This window comes from Hyperolius riggenbachi, chromosome 6, assembly GCF_040937935.1.
Source record: "Hyperolius riggenbachi isolate aHypRig1 chromosome 6, aHypRig1.pri, whole genome shotgun sequence".
Classification (NCBI taxonomy): domain Eukaryota; kingdom Metazoa; phylum Chordata; class Amphibia; order Anura; family Hyperoliidae; genus Hyperolius; species Hyperolius riggenbachi.
In genome coordinates this window covers 242,450,486-242,467,079 of record NC_090651.1, presented here as the reverse complement: position 1 = coordinate 242,467,079, position 16,594 = coordinate 242,450,486, and the positions used below count along the sequence as shown (strand labels likewise).

The window sequence follows — 16,594 nt, the reverse complement described above, 5'->3', positions numbered from 1 at the left end:
AGAAATCAGTGACAAAGCTGAAGCTGCGCCGGGGCTGGATCTTTCAACAAGACAACGACCCTAAACACTGCTCAAAATCCACTACGGCATTCATGCAGAGGAGCAAGTACAACGTTCTGGAATGGCAATCTCAGTTCCCAGACCTGAATATAATTGAAAATCTGTGGTGTGAGTTAAAGAGGTTCATGCTCGGAAGCCATCAAACGTGATTGAACTAGAGATGTTTTGTTAAGAGGAATGGTCCAAAATACCTTCAACCAGAATCCAGACTCTCATTGGAACTTACAGGAAGCGTTTAGAGGCTGTAATTTCTGCAAAAGCTGGATCTACTAAATATTGATTTAATTTTTTTTTTGTGGTGCTTAAATTTATGCCTAATTTTGTTTAAACAATTATTGCACACTTTCTGTAAATCTAGTAAACTTCATTTCATGCCTCAAATAACACTGTGTGTGTCTCCAATATCCTAGGTTCTCAACGTGTGGTACGCATATCCCAGGGGGTACTTCTGATGGTTCCAGGGGGTACTCAGGCTTGATATACTTAATCAAAAATAACAAATTTAGAGTTTTTGAAAATAAATCTTCTTTAAACAACACCAAATTAGTATTTTAGCTAATTAAAAGCAATAGTAAATGCTTGGAAATTGTTTAGAACCAATTATCATGTACTACGATTAAATATATATTTGTCTAGGGGTACGTGTGACAATGTTTACTATGCTAGGGTGTACTTGGTGAGTACATACCAATAAAAAATAAACACATATGATATACTATATGATACATTTAACTGACATTTTTTTATCGTAACAACCAACGATATAGGAAAATCATGAAGATTAACAAAGTTGCCCAGTATAGGAAGCCTGGAAGGGAGAGCAGTGGGCACAGAGCGGTAGGGAGGGAACCAGCCTCCCCCCTCAACTTAATTCTTCCTGGTTCCAGCCAGGTGCTAGAGCTCTGCATGCCGCTGGTCTGGTCTTCTCAGATGTCCAATGTCGTTCTCACTGTACTCACTGTACTTCTGCTAATCAGTAAGTACAGTGAGAGAGGCATTGGACAACTGAGAAGACCAGACCAGCTGCAGGCAGAGCTCTGGCACCTGGAACCAGGAAGAGGAAAGTCGTTCCCTGCTCGCTGCCACTGCTCTAAATTCTGGAGGGGAGAGCACGGAAAAGGGGCCCCAGGTAAGGGAGGAGGGTAGGCTGCCCCACCTCCCCAATGAGGTATAGTAAGACCAGGAAGAGAGAGGACAGAAAAGCCTAGATCAGATCTACATAAGTAAATCTTCCCTCCTCACTGCTCACTCACTAAGTTACTACTAGTACTAGTCTATTCCCAATTTGTGGCTGTTATATATACAGTGTGTGGAATGAGATTGTACGGCATAATGTGGGGTTCTATTGATGCTGCATATTGTGGGGACCATACTGTGACGGATTGCGGAGAAACCGCCGCGCGTTCTGACAGTGAGGCGGCGGAATCCGCGCACAGAGCGGCGGTTTCCCCGCAGCAACATGCTTCTGGTTTGCCTGGACCTAGTAGTGCACACAGATGGAGAGCTGCGCGCGTGCCGCAAGACAGGCTCTTCATGCCAATAGGAGAAGGGTCAGCTGATCGAGGCGGTCAGCTGATCCCAGCTCAGCAGGTGATTGGTTGATGGGAGCTGGGCGGCGCTGTGGAGCCCTTTACTATATATATATATATATATATATATATATATATATATATATATATATATATATATATATATATATATATATATATATATATATATATATATATATATATCTTTTGCTTTCAGTTGCTGGTTGTCTGGCGTTGCAAATACCTATGTGTTAGCACTCAGACCTTAGTCAGATCCTTCAGTGTGGTGGAACCAGGTGGACCTGGGAATCCACACTTAGCCAGTTTACTGTGTGTTATCTGTGTTATTCCTTAGACCAGTTCCAGGGTGTAGAGACCACGGACCTCACAACCCAGACTAGGAATACTGTGTATCATCTGTGTTATTCCTTAGACCAGTTCCAGGGTGTAGAGACCACGGACCTCACACCCCAGACTAGGAATACTGTGTATTATCTGTGTTATTCCTTAGACCAGTTCCAGGGTATAGAGACCACGGACCTCACACCCCAGACTAGGAATACTGTGTATCATCTGTGTTATTCCTTAGACCAGTTCCAGGATGTAGAGACCACGGACCTCACACCCCAGACTAGGAATACTGTGTATCATCTGTGTTATTCCTTAGACCAGTTGCAGGGTGTAGAGACCACGGACCTCACACCCAGACTAGGGAACCTGTGTTATCAGTCTGTTATACATCAGACTAGTTCCAGGGTGTAGACACCACGGACCTCACACCCAGACTAGGGAACTTGTGTTATCATTCTGTTATACATCAGACTAGTTCCAGGGTGTAGAGACCACGGACCTCACACCCAGACTAGGGAACTTGTGTTATTCTGTTATACATCAGACTAGTTCCAGGGTGTAGAGACCACGGACCTCACACCCAGACTAGGCATTGTTTGATATCTGTTATGACTTATTGCTTTCCTGACTATTCCTCCGCTCTCTGATTCGGTACCTCGCATTTCTGATTACCTGTTGCCAAACCCTGCTTGCCTTGGATACCGAATCAGCTTCCTGTCTCTGTACTTTATCTGTCTGTGTGTTGCCGACCCGGCCTGCCCGACCTTCCTGGCTGTCACCCACCCCTTGGGTGCTCAGCCTTCCTGCAGGGGCCCCCTGCTCCTCAGAGGGGGAACTGCTGCTAATCAGTCAGGGTCTCCTTCTCCTGGAGTCCTTGACTGCAGTAGAGTCTGTCTGTACTCATGCTACCCCGGTGGTCCAAATTACTACTGTTACACCAAACACTTACACGCTTCAGGTGTCCAGAGGTTAGCAATATATCTGTATTATCGGTGATTCTGCAGATCATCAATAATCAGGTATATATCTGTATTCTTGGTGATACTGCAGATCACCAATAATCAGATTCTCTCTGCGTGCTGACACAAATCGTTACACATATATTGTGGTGGAGGATGTTATATATTGTGATGGTGCAGATAGTGGGCCATGGTACATATGGGAAGGGGACAGGCTGCATATATTTTGTGGGGGCGATGGTACATACATATGTTGTTGTTTGAAGTGCCATGCTGCCTGTATGTTTTTTTCAGTAGACATGCTGCTTAATTCTGTTGCTGTGGAGACATGTTGTAAAATAATGTTGTAACTAGCATAATTAAGCACTAAGTTAATGCAAAACTTTGCTCATGGCTGTTAAATTTGAAATTGGAAATAAAGTGTAAGCATCTTTAGAAAAATTATATACAGGTATTAATGGCACCAAAGTGGTTTGCCGAATAAACCCCAATGTAATTAAAAAAAGGACTCTAAACATTGTTACTACTATGACTTGTTAAATGCAGGTTTTTTTTTAAAATTTTACTTTATTTTGACTTCCATGTAGTACATTCTCATCCTCTTCAGCAACCTCAGTTAGCCCCCCTGTATATGCTGCCCTACATCGTCAGCATCCCTGCTTCAGCTGCTGATGTTTGAAGTGCCTGCAGTGGTAGTCGAAGCAGGTTGTTGTGGAGCTGAGCGCCGTGCACTGAAGCTGGCGCCGTCATAGCAGCAATGCTATGCTGAGCGCCCCGCGTAATGGTAATTCGGGGCTCCGGCTGTTGTCAGCCACCGAATTACATCTCCCTCTGAGTTGGGACAACTTGGAGGGGGAATAGTATTTATTGCCGCCTCGGAGTTTAGCGTTTCTCCCTGCACCGAACTGGCTGGCGCCAGAATAAAATGTACTAGCGGTAGTGTACAGCCTCAGATGCCACAGTGCATTCTGGGAGATATAGTCCTTCAATGTGAGTACATCTCTTCACCGCAAGAAGTTCAATTAAATTTAATATGAGGTACAACGCATTGATCTACCTACCACTGCTCCTGCATAACCTCCAATAAATGAAGATATTTCAATTTGGACGATTGATAATTTTGATCAAAATTATGATTGATCTGACATATTGGGGCATATATTTCTAGCACATTTGATCAGTATTAGCAAATCTGCAGGGATTCGAACTGAAATATCTATAAACGTGTGGCATTCTTGTAACCACCTCGGTTTTATTAAATATAAAGGTATTCACAAGCATTCTTACTTTCTTAAACATATCTTACATGATTACATTGAACATCACCTGCCACAAGAAGACTTCTTGACTTACTTGGTCCAAGGACGGCAGGTGGTGTCCTTTGCAGATGAAAAATATCCAAAGGCACATGGTTGGCATTCTGCAATAAAAACAATAGTATGCCTAAATAACTTTCCATGCCAGTTGCTAGCCTTGTATCTTGGTTTCCCCCTTTTCACCTACTGTTGTTCTTAACATTGGTGAGGTTAAGCCGGGGACCGCTACCTGGTGGTCAATTGCTTCAAATTGATGCACAGGTATGTAGCCCGGTACCTTTCTAATACAAAGAACAACAGAAAGATATGAAATGGAACTAGTTATGACAATATGGCACTTACTATTATTGACAATTTCTTTTCCGCTTTCACATTCGCAGGCTGTGTTGTCCTTGTTAAGTGATCTGCTTCCTAGAGGACAGGCACAAACTGTATTTGAGCTTGCAGTACATGGCTGGATTTGTATGGATCCTTTAGCTTTGGAGTGAAAAGAAAATTGAAGTCATTTTACAGTTGATATTTCTCCATCACTATTTTTAACAGAATAGTTTCACTATTCAAAAAAGAAAAAAAAAGGACATCACTCTTGATCAGCTCTATATATTGCAAATATTTTAAAAGACTATTTCGGATTTTTACATTTTTGTAATGTATTTATCGTAATATAGCTGACCTTATAACAAGTAATGCAAAGGACCAGGCCTATGTACGAACGCTGTTAAAACAGTGCAGGAGAATTGGGCGCAGCCAGCACCACCATAGGCCATGATAGGAATAAATTTTAAAGCATTGTAATTCGGCCACCAGCAATAGATGGAAGCCAAATTACATCATTCCCCACTATACATGTGGCGGCCTGGAGGGGGAATAGTAATTAACACTACCAGGACTTGTGCGCCCAAATCTCCCGGCAGCACATTCATAAGTATGCCTAGTATTTGTGAAAAGAAGACAATCCAGGCACCAGATAAGTTGCAATGCTAAATCCACTTTATTTCATCCCCAGACAAACAGGCAAGCAATAGTGTGGCGGCCTGACAGCCATTTTGCAAGCACCGCTTGCTTCCTCAGAGACTCTAAAGCTGGCCATACACTAGACCGATTCCCCACCGATCGACAGCAGATTCGATCACTGGGATCGAATCTGCTGTCAAATCGTTAACGTTAACGCTGAATTTCGATCTATTTCGTCCCGAAATAGATCGGTCCCATCGATCGCTCCGTGCGGGAAATTATCGTTGATTGCCTGCGGGTATGGAGCGCGTCGCTAGCGGCGTTCGAGTGCCCGCCGACCAATACAGCTGCAATACATTACCTGCTCTGCCGGCGCGACTCCCCCGGTCTCTGCTGTCTTCTTCTCCACTCTGGTCTGGTCTCCGGCAGGCTTCACTTCTTCCTGTCCCGGCAGGAAGTTTAAACAGTAGAGGGCGCTCTACTGTTTAAACTTTCCCCAGACAGGAAGTGAAGCCTTCCGGACCCGGAGACCAGAGCGGAGAAGAAGACAGCAGAGACAGGGGGAGTCGCGCCGGCGGAGCGGGTAATGTATGCGGGGGGGAGGGGGGGAGCGGCAGCACCACCACCACAGATTGTAAACGGTTTCAGGCTGAAATCGATTCACAATCTGTTTGCAGTAAAGGCAGCCATATGATCCCTCTCTGATCAGATTCGATCAGAGAGGGATCTATCTGTTGGTCGAATATGATGGCAAATCGACCAGTGTATGGCTACCTTAAGGAAGCAAGCAGTGCTCGCGAAACGGCTATCAGGCCGCCACACTATTGCTTATCTGTTTGTCTGGGGGATGCAATAAAGTGGATTTAGCATTGCAACTTCTCCTTCTCCTTTTCACAAATATTGGATTGGTTGTTCTATCTGGAGGCACAGTGAGTTATCCTTGCCCCCTGAGGTAGCCTGGATGCATCTGGTGCCGATCTCTTACTTCTACATACACGATTAGATAGGTATGTATGATAACAAATAACCTTCTGCTCTGTTTGGCTAATTACACATTCCGGAAAAATGGAAATGTGGTGGAGGAGGGCTTTTTGATAGTGATCAGCATGAGGTCACTACTGTTGACTGGAAGTGAAGTTTAAACTGTCTTAAAATTTCCTAAAATCATAACTGGTTACAAATAAAGCAGGAAACCTAGTTTTGTTTTTTTTTAAAAGGCTCCAGTGATGCTGACCTTCACCCTCCCCCAATATGACCACGGTCTAGTAGTCTCTGCATGGGTGCAGAAGCCAGAGAAGGTCATCAAAGAGGAAAGTTTCTGCACATCTACTTTATCATGTATGGGAAATTACCTTTAAAAGTGCACCTAATGGTGGCCATACATGGTACAATTTTTTCATTTTTTATTAGATCATTTTGCTTGATAATTCCATTAGATCGAATATAAAGATTTCTCCAACATGTGCGATTGGATTTTTATTGAAAAAACAGGATAATTGTTCGTTTTTCTTGATCAATTAAAAAAAACAAAAAAAAAACAAAAGGTGATTTTGACTTTTATTCAATTCAATCGTTTTGGTTGAATAAACGGGAAAATCAAACACTTTTATTGTACCGTGTATGGGCACCATAAGCTCTAGAATTCTGTTACAAACAAAAGCTATGGGTAAATTATCAAAAATCAAGAGAAAAAAAATGGGCCCTTATTTGGCTCTGTACAACTCAATTGAGGAGCTATACTGGTGTCGCATGAAATCTCAATTAATTACAAAAATTGAAATCAGTGCTGCTGCATGTGCATGAAAAATTAGTTCTAATTTTATTGTGCGACTGATGCAATGGTACAAATGGTCTAAGACCTCATAAAAATGTAAAAAACATGGATCAGCATAGTGAGACACTCCATGATTTATGCCAACGACCATCATGTTTAATAGACTCTTCCTAATCGCCCAGCACTCAGCTTATGCAGAAAAAGGCAGGTCATACAATCCTAATTGGTCATGTGGGGCCCCTCCACCGACGCACACCCAGGCTTCTCACTCACACACACGGAGCAGCTACTAGGCCCTTTTCCTAGACTGTAGATTCCTCTAACACAGCTGATGCCAGTCCTTATATTCTGCTCAGATGATAGATGTGACTTAAAGGGGCACTATAGCGAAAAATTGTAAAATTTCAAATATGTGCAAACATATACAAATAAGAAGTACATTTTTCAAGAGTAAAATGAGCCATAAATTACTTTTTTCCTATGTTGCTGTCACTTACAGTAGGTAGTAGAAATTTGACCGAAGCGACAGGTTTTGGACTAGTCTATCTCTTCATAGGGGATTGGGATTCTCAGGGAATTATTTATTTTCAAAGTAAAGTAAATACTAAGTAAATAGCAGTTGCTCTGTCCAACTGCCAAAAAACTGTGTAGGGAGCAGGGAAGCTGGCCAGCATAATTGTTTAAATCCTTTTTAGGGAATATCTTTATAAAGAATAAAAGCCTTGCTGGGAATCCCCTATGAAGAGATGGACTAGTCCAAAACCTGTCACTTCTGTCAGATACTTCTTATTTATTTATGTTTACACATATTTTAAATTTTCCGCCATAGTGCCCCTTTAATCCCTAGGGATATCCAAGTTAACAGTTCTCATTCAGCAATCTGTACCTTTGCTTAAAGGGAACCTGAAGCGAGTCAAATTATTTAAAATAAACACATGATGTAGCTGCAAATGAATATTACATACTAACCTCACCGTCAGTTCCTCTCACAAGATCACCATTTTCTTCTTACAGTGATCCCTTCCAGTTCTGACAATATTTTGTCAGAACTGAAAAATACCAGTTGCTGTCAGTTATGTATCAGCAGCTGTCAGTTACAACTGAATGTGCAAGGCAATGTCCATGTTTCCCTAAGGCTCAAGTGGGTGATATTACAGTTTAACAGTGTGCTGACCAGGAAGCTGTTATGGGGTAATGGCCATTTTTAAAATGGAGGACGGAGAATTCCATTGATCACAGTGGACAAATGGGACGCAGGAGAGGAGAAAGAGATTGAGTAGACTACGCAGGAGGTAAGTATGACCTGTGTATGGTTATTTTGACTTTTTATGTTCAGTTCAGGTTCTCTTTAAGTAGGAAAACAGGAGTTCACAGTTCAGATGTCCCCCCTGTGTGTGGTATGAAGGATGTGGTGCGCAGTGGAGCGTGTCCGCTCATGCAACTTATTATCTCACCGACCTTGAGGCTGTCATCTTACTTAGGAGCTGCGAAGAGGAACTTCTTTAATCTGTGCCGTTGTATTGCGGTAACCGCTCATTTGCAGACTAGCCGAGCCGATGGTACTGGCGTGTGTTAGCCGGTTTGCTTGGGACACGTGAGCGCTCACTGTGCTGGTCCCCGCCCGTCCATGGCATAACTCAATGGAGTGTCTCACTATGCTGATCCATGTTTTTTACATTTTTATGAGGTCTTAGACCATTTGTACCATTGCATCAGTCGCACAATAAAATTTGAACTAATTTTTCATGCACATGCAGCAGTACTGGTTTCAATTTTTGTAATTAATATGGGTAAATTCCCCCTCCCAAAGTAAGTATCAATACATATGGATTGCAAACCTCCCGGGGTTTGCTTTAAACTAGTATGGTGAAAAGGGAACCTTTATAAGTTCCTTCTTTTACCTTAAAGAGACCCCGAGATGGGTTCTAAGAATCCTAATTGCAGACAGAGGCTGGGTCTGCATATACTGCCCAGCCTCTGTTGCTATACAGTTCCCCCCCACAGGCCCCCCTGTGCTCTGCTTGTCCCCATTAATCATACACCGTGCTAAGCGACACGCAGCGTCGATAGTGGCTGTTTACATTGCCACTGTCAGTTTTGCCGCTCCCCCGTCTCCTCTATGTCGCCGTTCCCCGCCCGCGTCCCTTCCCTCCCTGCTGATTGGAGGGAAGGGACGCGGGCGGGGAGCGGCGACATAGAGGAGGCGGGGGAGCGGGGAAACTGACAGTGGCAATGTAAACAGCCGGCTGTCAACACGCTGCGTATCGCTTAGCATGGCGTATGATTTATGGGGACAAGCAGAGCAAAGGGGGGCCTGTGGGGGGAATTGTATAGCAACAGAGGCTGGGTATTATATGCAGACCCAGCCTCTGTGTGCAATTAGGATTCTTAGAACCCATCTCGGGTTTTCCTTAAACCATGGTACAATGAGCTGTTTCAGGAGGCTTCCTGAAGCGGCCTTCTACAATCAGCACAAATGCAAATTCCATCAGGTATAGTTAGTGCTACATTTGTGCCAATATGTGCTGTAAAAATAAAGATTTGTGCAGCTTTCATTTTGAAGATGATAGCAATTTTTTTTCTTCAGGTGACAACACCCAGCTTCCCTACAATAGTGCACGGGCATGAAACCAATATGACTGGGCAGTGCCACATATGTGCTCATCTGCTCATTGTTCTATCTTTTATAGTTTGAGATATTCAAATTTTTGTAAAGGTCAGACGTTAGACACAGCCAAACACTGTTGTGAGAGGCCCGAGTGAACTTTTGGCATTTTTAAAAGGTTTATTTCCTGAAAACCATAAAAGATAGAATGATGATTTTTGCAGCACAAATGGGCACAAATGCAGTACTACCCAACCATACCAGTTTAGCCTCCTTAGCGGTATGCCCAACACTGTGTCAGGCATGTACGCTCTGTGGCCCCAGAAATCCCCCATAATTAAATAATTGTTCCAAATGACTGTAAATCCTTTAGCTAGCACTAGGCTAGCTAGTAGGAGTGTCGGGCACCTGCCGCTGCCCTGCGATCCCCCCCGTTTATACATTACCCCGTGGATGCAGCGGTTGCACAGCCTCCCTGCACAGCTTCGGTCTCTCTATGGGGAGGATCGGGTTTGCGCATGACGTCATGACGTTGGGGACGTCATGTGCAATCCTCTCCATAGTGAAGACCGGAGCTGTTCGGGGAGGTTGCGCCGATCTCTGGATCCAGGCTGGATAATGTATAAACGGGGGGGGGGGGGGATCGGGGGGTGCCAGGCACTTCTACTAGCTAGCCTAGTGCTAGCTAAAGGATTTACAGTCATTTGGAACAATTATTTAACTATCGGGCAAAAAGTAACAAAACCTCCTGAGCGGCTAATGTCCATGCACTGTTTTGGGCGGGCTGGGTGACATCACCATCTGGAAAAAAATAATTGATATCTTCAAAACGGAAGTAACACAAATCTTTATTTTTGCAAACAAATGGGCACAAATGTATCACTAACCAAATGTGATGGAATTTTATTTGTGCCACTGCAGTTATTGTTACGCCACATCTTCATGACTCTAATCTTACTGCTTACATTTGTCACAGACTTTGCACGTCTTGCATGAACTTCTAGCGGTTGCTGGGTTGTAGTAGCCCGGTTTGCATTTGACACATTCTGAGGTTGAGCGTGTTGCTGTACATTCATTCTTTATAAATTCACCTGGAAAAATAACAAACACAGAACATTTAACCACACACAAGGTGAAAGCAAAACTGATATGGTCCCTGTTCATAGAGCTGGTTCTAGGCTCAATAGGCTCCATTAGGTCCCTGTAAGCAGCATTGAGCCCCTCTGTTTCTGCCCCCAGAGCTCCAGGGCTTACCTCCCTCCAGGTGTATAGTGGTAACCAGGGCCATGCAGAGAATTATTCAGCAGAGTGACTCACCTACCCAACTGGTGTACTCCTCCATCTACTGTATGTGCCCCCATCTTCATCGCCACCTCTTCTCAGTGATCCTGTACATGTAAATCACATAACATGCCACCAGGTCACTGAGAGCTGCGACCCGCGGGATGAAGACAGGGAGCATGCAGAATGATAAAGACTGATGGAGGAGCATGTCTGCCAGACAGGTGAGTCGCTTTGCTGGTGAATTCTCTGCAGGGTCCTCAGGTACCACTATACACTTAGAGGAAGACTTTAGATTCTCAAAAAAAGATACAGTTCAGCAAAACCTGCTATGCAAATTTTGCCTTTTATTGACCAGACAAAGGGGTGTCACATTAAAACTTGTACCACTTTCTTCTTTATTCAAGAAGAAAAAATAGCAAGTGCAGTAACAATAAGCATGTTACATATCCAGTTGAAGAAAATAGCTTATTTGAATAAAAGTTTCTTTACATCATGAAACGAAGATGAGACTGAAAACTGAAACTGCAGTTTCTCTACACAGTGAAGCAAACTAAGAGAATTCTGATAGCGCCAGCAAAAATTCTTATGCAGCACCTGAAGAGGTTGAAGCAACTCTTCCCTCATTTGACCTCTGCATAGAAGTTGTGACAACTATTGTCACGCTACAGATTTCCCATTTAAGCAAGACCAGGCATTACACTAAAATTGATGTGCATGAAGCAAACCACATGCCTCTTCAGGAAGTTTCCCCCTGGCCACTGATCCTCCTCATAGAAATGGCAGCTGTGACATTTCTATCACAACAGGCTCTGGTTACTTCCTGTTTCTATCCTAGTGGCGTAGTCTACTGTCTGAGACTCAAAATCTCCAACGGAACAAACTCCCTCTGCCTGCGTTGCTACACAGAGGAATCAGAAGCATGAGCACAATCAATTTTGCTTTGGGAAGGGGAAACCCCTTTAACTTTCCTACAGTCTCAAATTTTAGGTAGAATTTGTCTTCCTGGTGTTTTTCAGCCAAAAGGAAGTCTCCTATTATGTTGAAGTTCCTGAAACTGCAGCACATGATCTGTGATTTGTAAAATCACATTACTGTAGTAAATATCACAAAAGGTCATCTGACATAGTTTGTTGCTTTTGACCTACACAGAGATCATGATGGTAAATCTTGTTGTCTCATTACAAAGTACTCCTTGTTTGGTAATCTTTCAAAAACACCTGATCCTCTTATTTAATCTGGATCAGTATTTAGGAGAGTATTGAAAGCAGACGATCAGCACAAAACACCAAACAACTATTTTGATGGACATTAGCAATGGCAGCTTTCATAATCTCAGTTTAGATATGCTAAAATACAGGTAAAATGGACAAAAAAACTGTGCAGTGAACAACACTCCCTTAAAGTCCAGACCATAGCAGATATGAAGCTTACAGACTGCAATTGTGTATTCCATAAGATTATTCCTGCTTTTTACATTGGTTTTATGTGCTGAAACAAACACAACCATTCCACGAACATACCTATAATTAAGCCACCAGGAGATTCGGGCGCAGGGTAGAGCCAAAAAACGTCTCACTCTGCTCCTGCTAAAGTCCCAGCAGCATTAATTACTAACCCCCCTCCGGGTTGCTATGGATAGTGGAGAGAGATATAATTTATCTGCCAGCTATTGCTGGCAGCTGAATTACGATGTTTTTAGAGTCATTTGGGCGCCGTCTTTTGGCAGCGCCCAAATTACTGTCTGAGCACTGCTATAGCTGTAATTCCTATTATGGCCTATGGTGGCGGCGGCTGAGCCGAAATCTCCAGCACTGTATTTACCGCGCTCCTTCCATGGGGTTCCTGCGAGCAAAATGACCAATGGTTGATTATTCCTGGTGTATAGTAAGAGCTGCAATGCTTCCGTTTATGTGCATCTTAGTGGACAGTCTGTACATTACAGAATACAGTATAGTAAATGTAGTACCTTTTGACTTTCCATATATTTTTAAAAATTTTATTTGTCCATAGACTGGAAAGGAGAGATCATGTTTACCATAATTAAATCACAAATTTACCTTTGAAGACCTATGGAGGTGTCAACAATTTTTTAAACAAAAGTTAAATTTTGTTAAAATCTGTATATACCAGTAATTCTCTTGCATGGATATTTTCTTCATAAACGCTGAGTCACAATTTAATTTTAAATGTAAAAATATTGTGAAGTGGATCTACAGCTCTGGCCTTCTATGGTGATAGAAGCAGTATAGACTTTTTCCCCGTACAGGAACATTTATCTGTGGCAGTCAGATCAGTAGAGCCGGAAGAACGTGTCAAATGATGCAGGAGCTTAATAAGTACGGTAACTATTTTTAGTAGCATAGTATTTGTAATGCTATATATGGATATCAAAAACACGCTGTTTGTGGCTACGCCATTCTGCACTGAAGGGATTTTCCCTTGTAATCACTTCTTTTCTTTCCATTCACTGATTGTGTGTAAATTGCTATGTCTGCAAATTCTATTAAACACGATTGAAAGATCAGGCTATTTTTGGAAACTTATTCAGAGATTTAGAAAACAAAAAGTATTTTTGTTTTAAGTGAAGAAGCGCAGGCAATGGCAAGATAAAACACTGTTGTGTGTGGTCTTTTAGAACAGCCTTTGTTCACACTTTTTATAGCATGTACCCCATTATTGAGGATAGTGTTTCCCAAGTAAGGGCTGAGACACACCAGAAAAGCTCCCCAAACGCTAGAGGTTTCAAAAGCTCTTCCCAATGTAATGCTATGGTTTTTTTTTACAAAACAAACCTCATCGCTCCAGTGTGCATAGACACATAGGATAACATTAGCAGGAGGTTTCAAAAACTCAAAACGCTCAGAAAAACTCCTCTGGTGTGCACCAGGCCTTAGCCTTAGGCTAGTGACACACCAGGACGTTGCGTTTAGGGGACGTTATAGGGCACATAACGTGCCCCTAACGCAACGCCTGGTGCTGTCTGGTGTGGACGTCGGAGTGAGCCGCGTTGTGCAGCTCACTCTGGCGTCCGTGATGCGTACTCTTGGACGCATGCGGCATCACGTGGTCCGGCCCGGCCAATCGCCGCACAGAGCGGCAGCTCCAGGAAGTAAACACTGCACGTCACTGAGTGCAGTGACTATTAATAAGCCATGTGCCCGGCCGCTCTCCCCTCCTCCCCAACATGACTGAGCATGTGCAAACAGTTTAACGCGGCTTAGCCGCCTAGAACATACAGCATGCAGCACTTTGCTGCGTTACAATGTAACGCAACGTGGGCAGTGTGAACAGCCCACTTGTGTTACATTGCTGTGCGTTGGGGGAGCGTTACAGGCTGCACTAACGTGCGCCTGTAACGTCCCTGTGTGCAAGAAGCCTTATTGTTGGTAGCATAGTAGAGTATACATGCTTTTTAAAGAGTCTTTTGTGCTTTTAAAGCGGAATATAACCCTGCATTTCAACTTTGCTCTAAAACATTATTTACAGTATATTATATGCAACCAGCATTTTTTTTTACTAGACCAGCATTGCAAGGGTTACACAGGGCTTTAAAGTTCCTGGAGATTTCTGCAGACGCATCCGAAGCTGAAATAGATACATTTTGTTTACATAAATGTATCTAAGTGTTGAATGTGACTCATCTTTCTGACTGAGAAGGAGCTTGGAGGACAGCCAAAGAGTGTGTAACATTTATCAATAGATACATGTAACTAAATAGAATGTATCTATCTGAACTTCTGCATATCTCTCCACGGAACTTTAAACCTCTGTGTTTAACCCTTCCAATGCTGGTCTAGTAAAAAATAAAAATGCTTTTTGCATATAATATGCTGTAAATAATATTTTAGAGCAAAGTTGAAATGCAGGGTTATATTCCGCTTTAATTACTAATAAATACTTACTTGGGTTTGTTCATTGCAGAATTTACCATAATGATTTTACTGAGACACATTCAAGTCCCCCCCATCCCCCCAGGTACCCCCTGAGTTACGTCCCCCTGCATTTAAGAAAACTATGTAACACCACTTTTCACCTGTACATAAAAATATATAGGCTAGTAAATCTCATATATAGCTATTGCTCATCTTATCTTTAGCCTGCATTGGTTTCCACTGCATACCACGGAATGTTTGTCTGAGCTTACATGTATTGGGATAGTTAACTTGCTCTTAACAGGAATGTGCACAGAGAGGAAATTGGGAGTCACAATCTTTATTCCCTCTAAAAAAAATAAATAAATCAGCAGTTGTGTAGCTGTGCTGCTGAACATTTTGTTTTACTAATGTCTGTGCCATACACTTGCAGCAAGCATGCTGGCAGTAGCTTGAGGCAGATCACCTGATCTGCGCATTCATTCCGGTTTCGGGGATATAAAAGGAAGATTAACATAAAAGCTGGGTTCTTTTTCTACTTCTTGTTTTAAGCCTAACTTGTTGTTTCGGACAATGCAGGGCATTTTCTAGGCTAAACTGCAACGAGGACAAGGGTGTAAAAATTGCACCTCCTTCCCCCCCACCCCCATGGACTCGTGAACACTTTTTTTTTACGAACAGTCACACAGCCCAAGTAGATCTGCCTATTTACTCGTGACCAGCTGCTCATCCAGGAGAAAGCAGGGACCAGGAAAGCACACAAACAATAGAGCCCCGGCAAGCCGACTCCTCCATGGGTGCCGCGCACTTTTGCAGTACCTCTACAGGACATCAGGTGTCCTCACGCGGTGTTGACGTGAAGATGACTTGTTGTCGGATGCAGGCAGGAGGAGTCAAGGGAGGTAATCGCGCTGGTAATCATCTTTCTTCTTCCATTTGGCGGCACCGCGCGTTACGAACTCCCTAGCGGTTATGTCCTTCTGCCTGCGCCCCCCTTCTACTTGCTGGTCTGCTCCCAGGGCAGTTGCCCTGCCCAAGATACAGCCCTGGGACAATGCTTCACTTTTTCTTTGTACTTGTCTTTGTTAAAGTGTACCCAAGGCGATGTGACATGATGAGATAAACGCAGGGTCGGATTTACCATAAGGCACTGTAGGCACGTGCCTACAGGCGCTTGATGATGGAAAGGCGGCTCACACCCCTAGTGCCTCCTTCCCTCCTTCCCTATGCAGAGCCCTGAGCGGAGTTTAAATAAGAGGTTACTCACCGAGCTTTCAACATTCCACTGAAAAAAAAATCTCCCTTTAGTCACGGGCACCTCTAGCTACTTAATTTTGAGGGTACTTCTGGCTACCTAATACTAAAGGACACCTCTAGCTACTCAACTACCTAACGACCGCGTCACGCCAATGGGCGTGACCACGGCGGCAGCCCCAGGACCGCCTAACGCCAATCGGCGTCAAGTCCTTAGGCCGGCTACTGCAGGAGATCGCACGCAGGCTGCGCGCGCATCTCCTGCTTGGTAGACGGAGCTCCACTCCGCCTTCGGTCTCCCAGCGGCGATCGCTGCTCAGAGACTGCCAGCGATCGCCGCTCGGACACTGTTAGACGGTTTCTGCAGATCGCAGCACTGTACTTAGTAAAAAGACAGTGGTTTCGCCGTCTGTACATCGCTGTGATCTGCAGCAGCGCTGTACTGGGGACAGCCGCGTGACAATGTGATTGCTGCGATCGCTGTGATAGACTGGCCGAAGGAGGGAGGGTAAAATTAAAGTAAAATACACACTTTTATTTAAAAAGGAAAAGAAAATAAATATTTGTACAAAAATAAACATCCGGGGGCGATCAGACCCCTCCAACAGAAAACTCTGTTGGTGGGGAGAAAGGGGG

At 43.6% G+C, this 16,594-nt stretch overlaps 1 protein-coding gene across 1 annotated transcript in view; it reads right to left on the bottom strand.

Annotated features, from left to right (window-relative positions):
• The window catches only part of LOC137522697 (tumor necrosis factor receptor superfamily member 4-like), a 47,884-nt gene that overhangs the window by 19,671 nt on the left and 11,619 nt on the right, over window positions 1–16,594 (bottom strand). The window contains exons 3-5 of the mRNA XM_068242762.1: window positions 10,514–10,639; window positions 4,558–4,692; window positions 4,253–4,319 (exon numbers count right to left, since the gene is read on the bottom strand). Coding sequence (XP_068098863.1) covers window positions 4,253–4,319; window positions 4,558–4,692; window positions 10,514–10,639 — 328 coding nt within the window. The remainder of the gene's footprint in view (window positions 1–4,252; window positions 4,320–4,557; window positions 4,693–10,513; window positions 10,640–16,594) is intronic.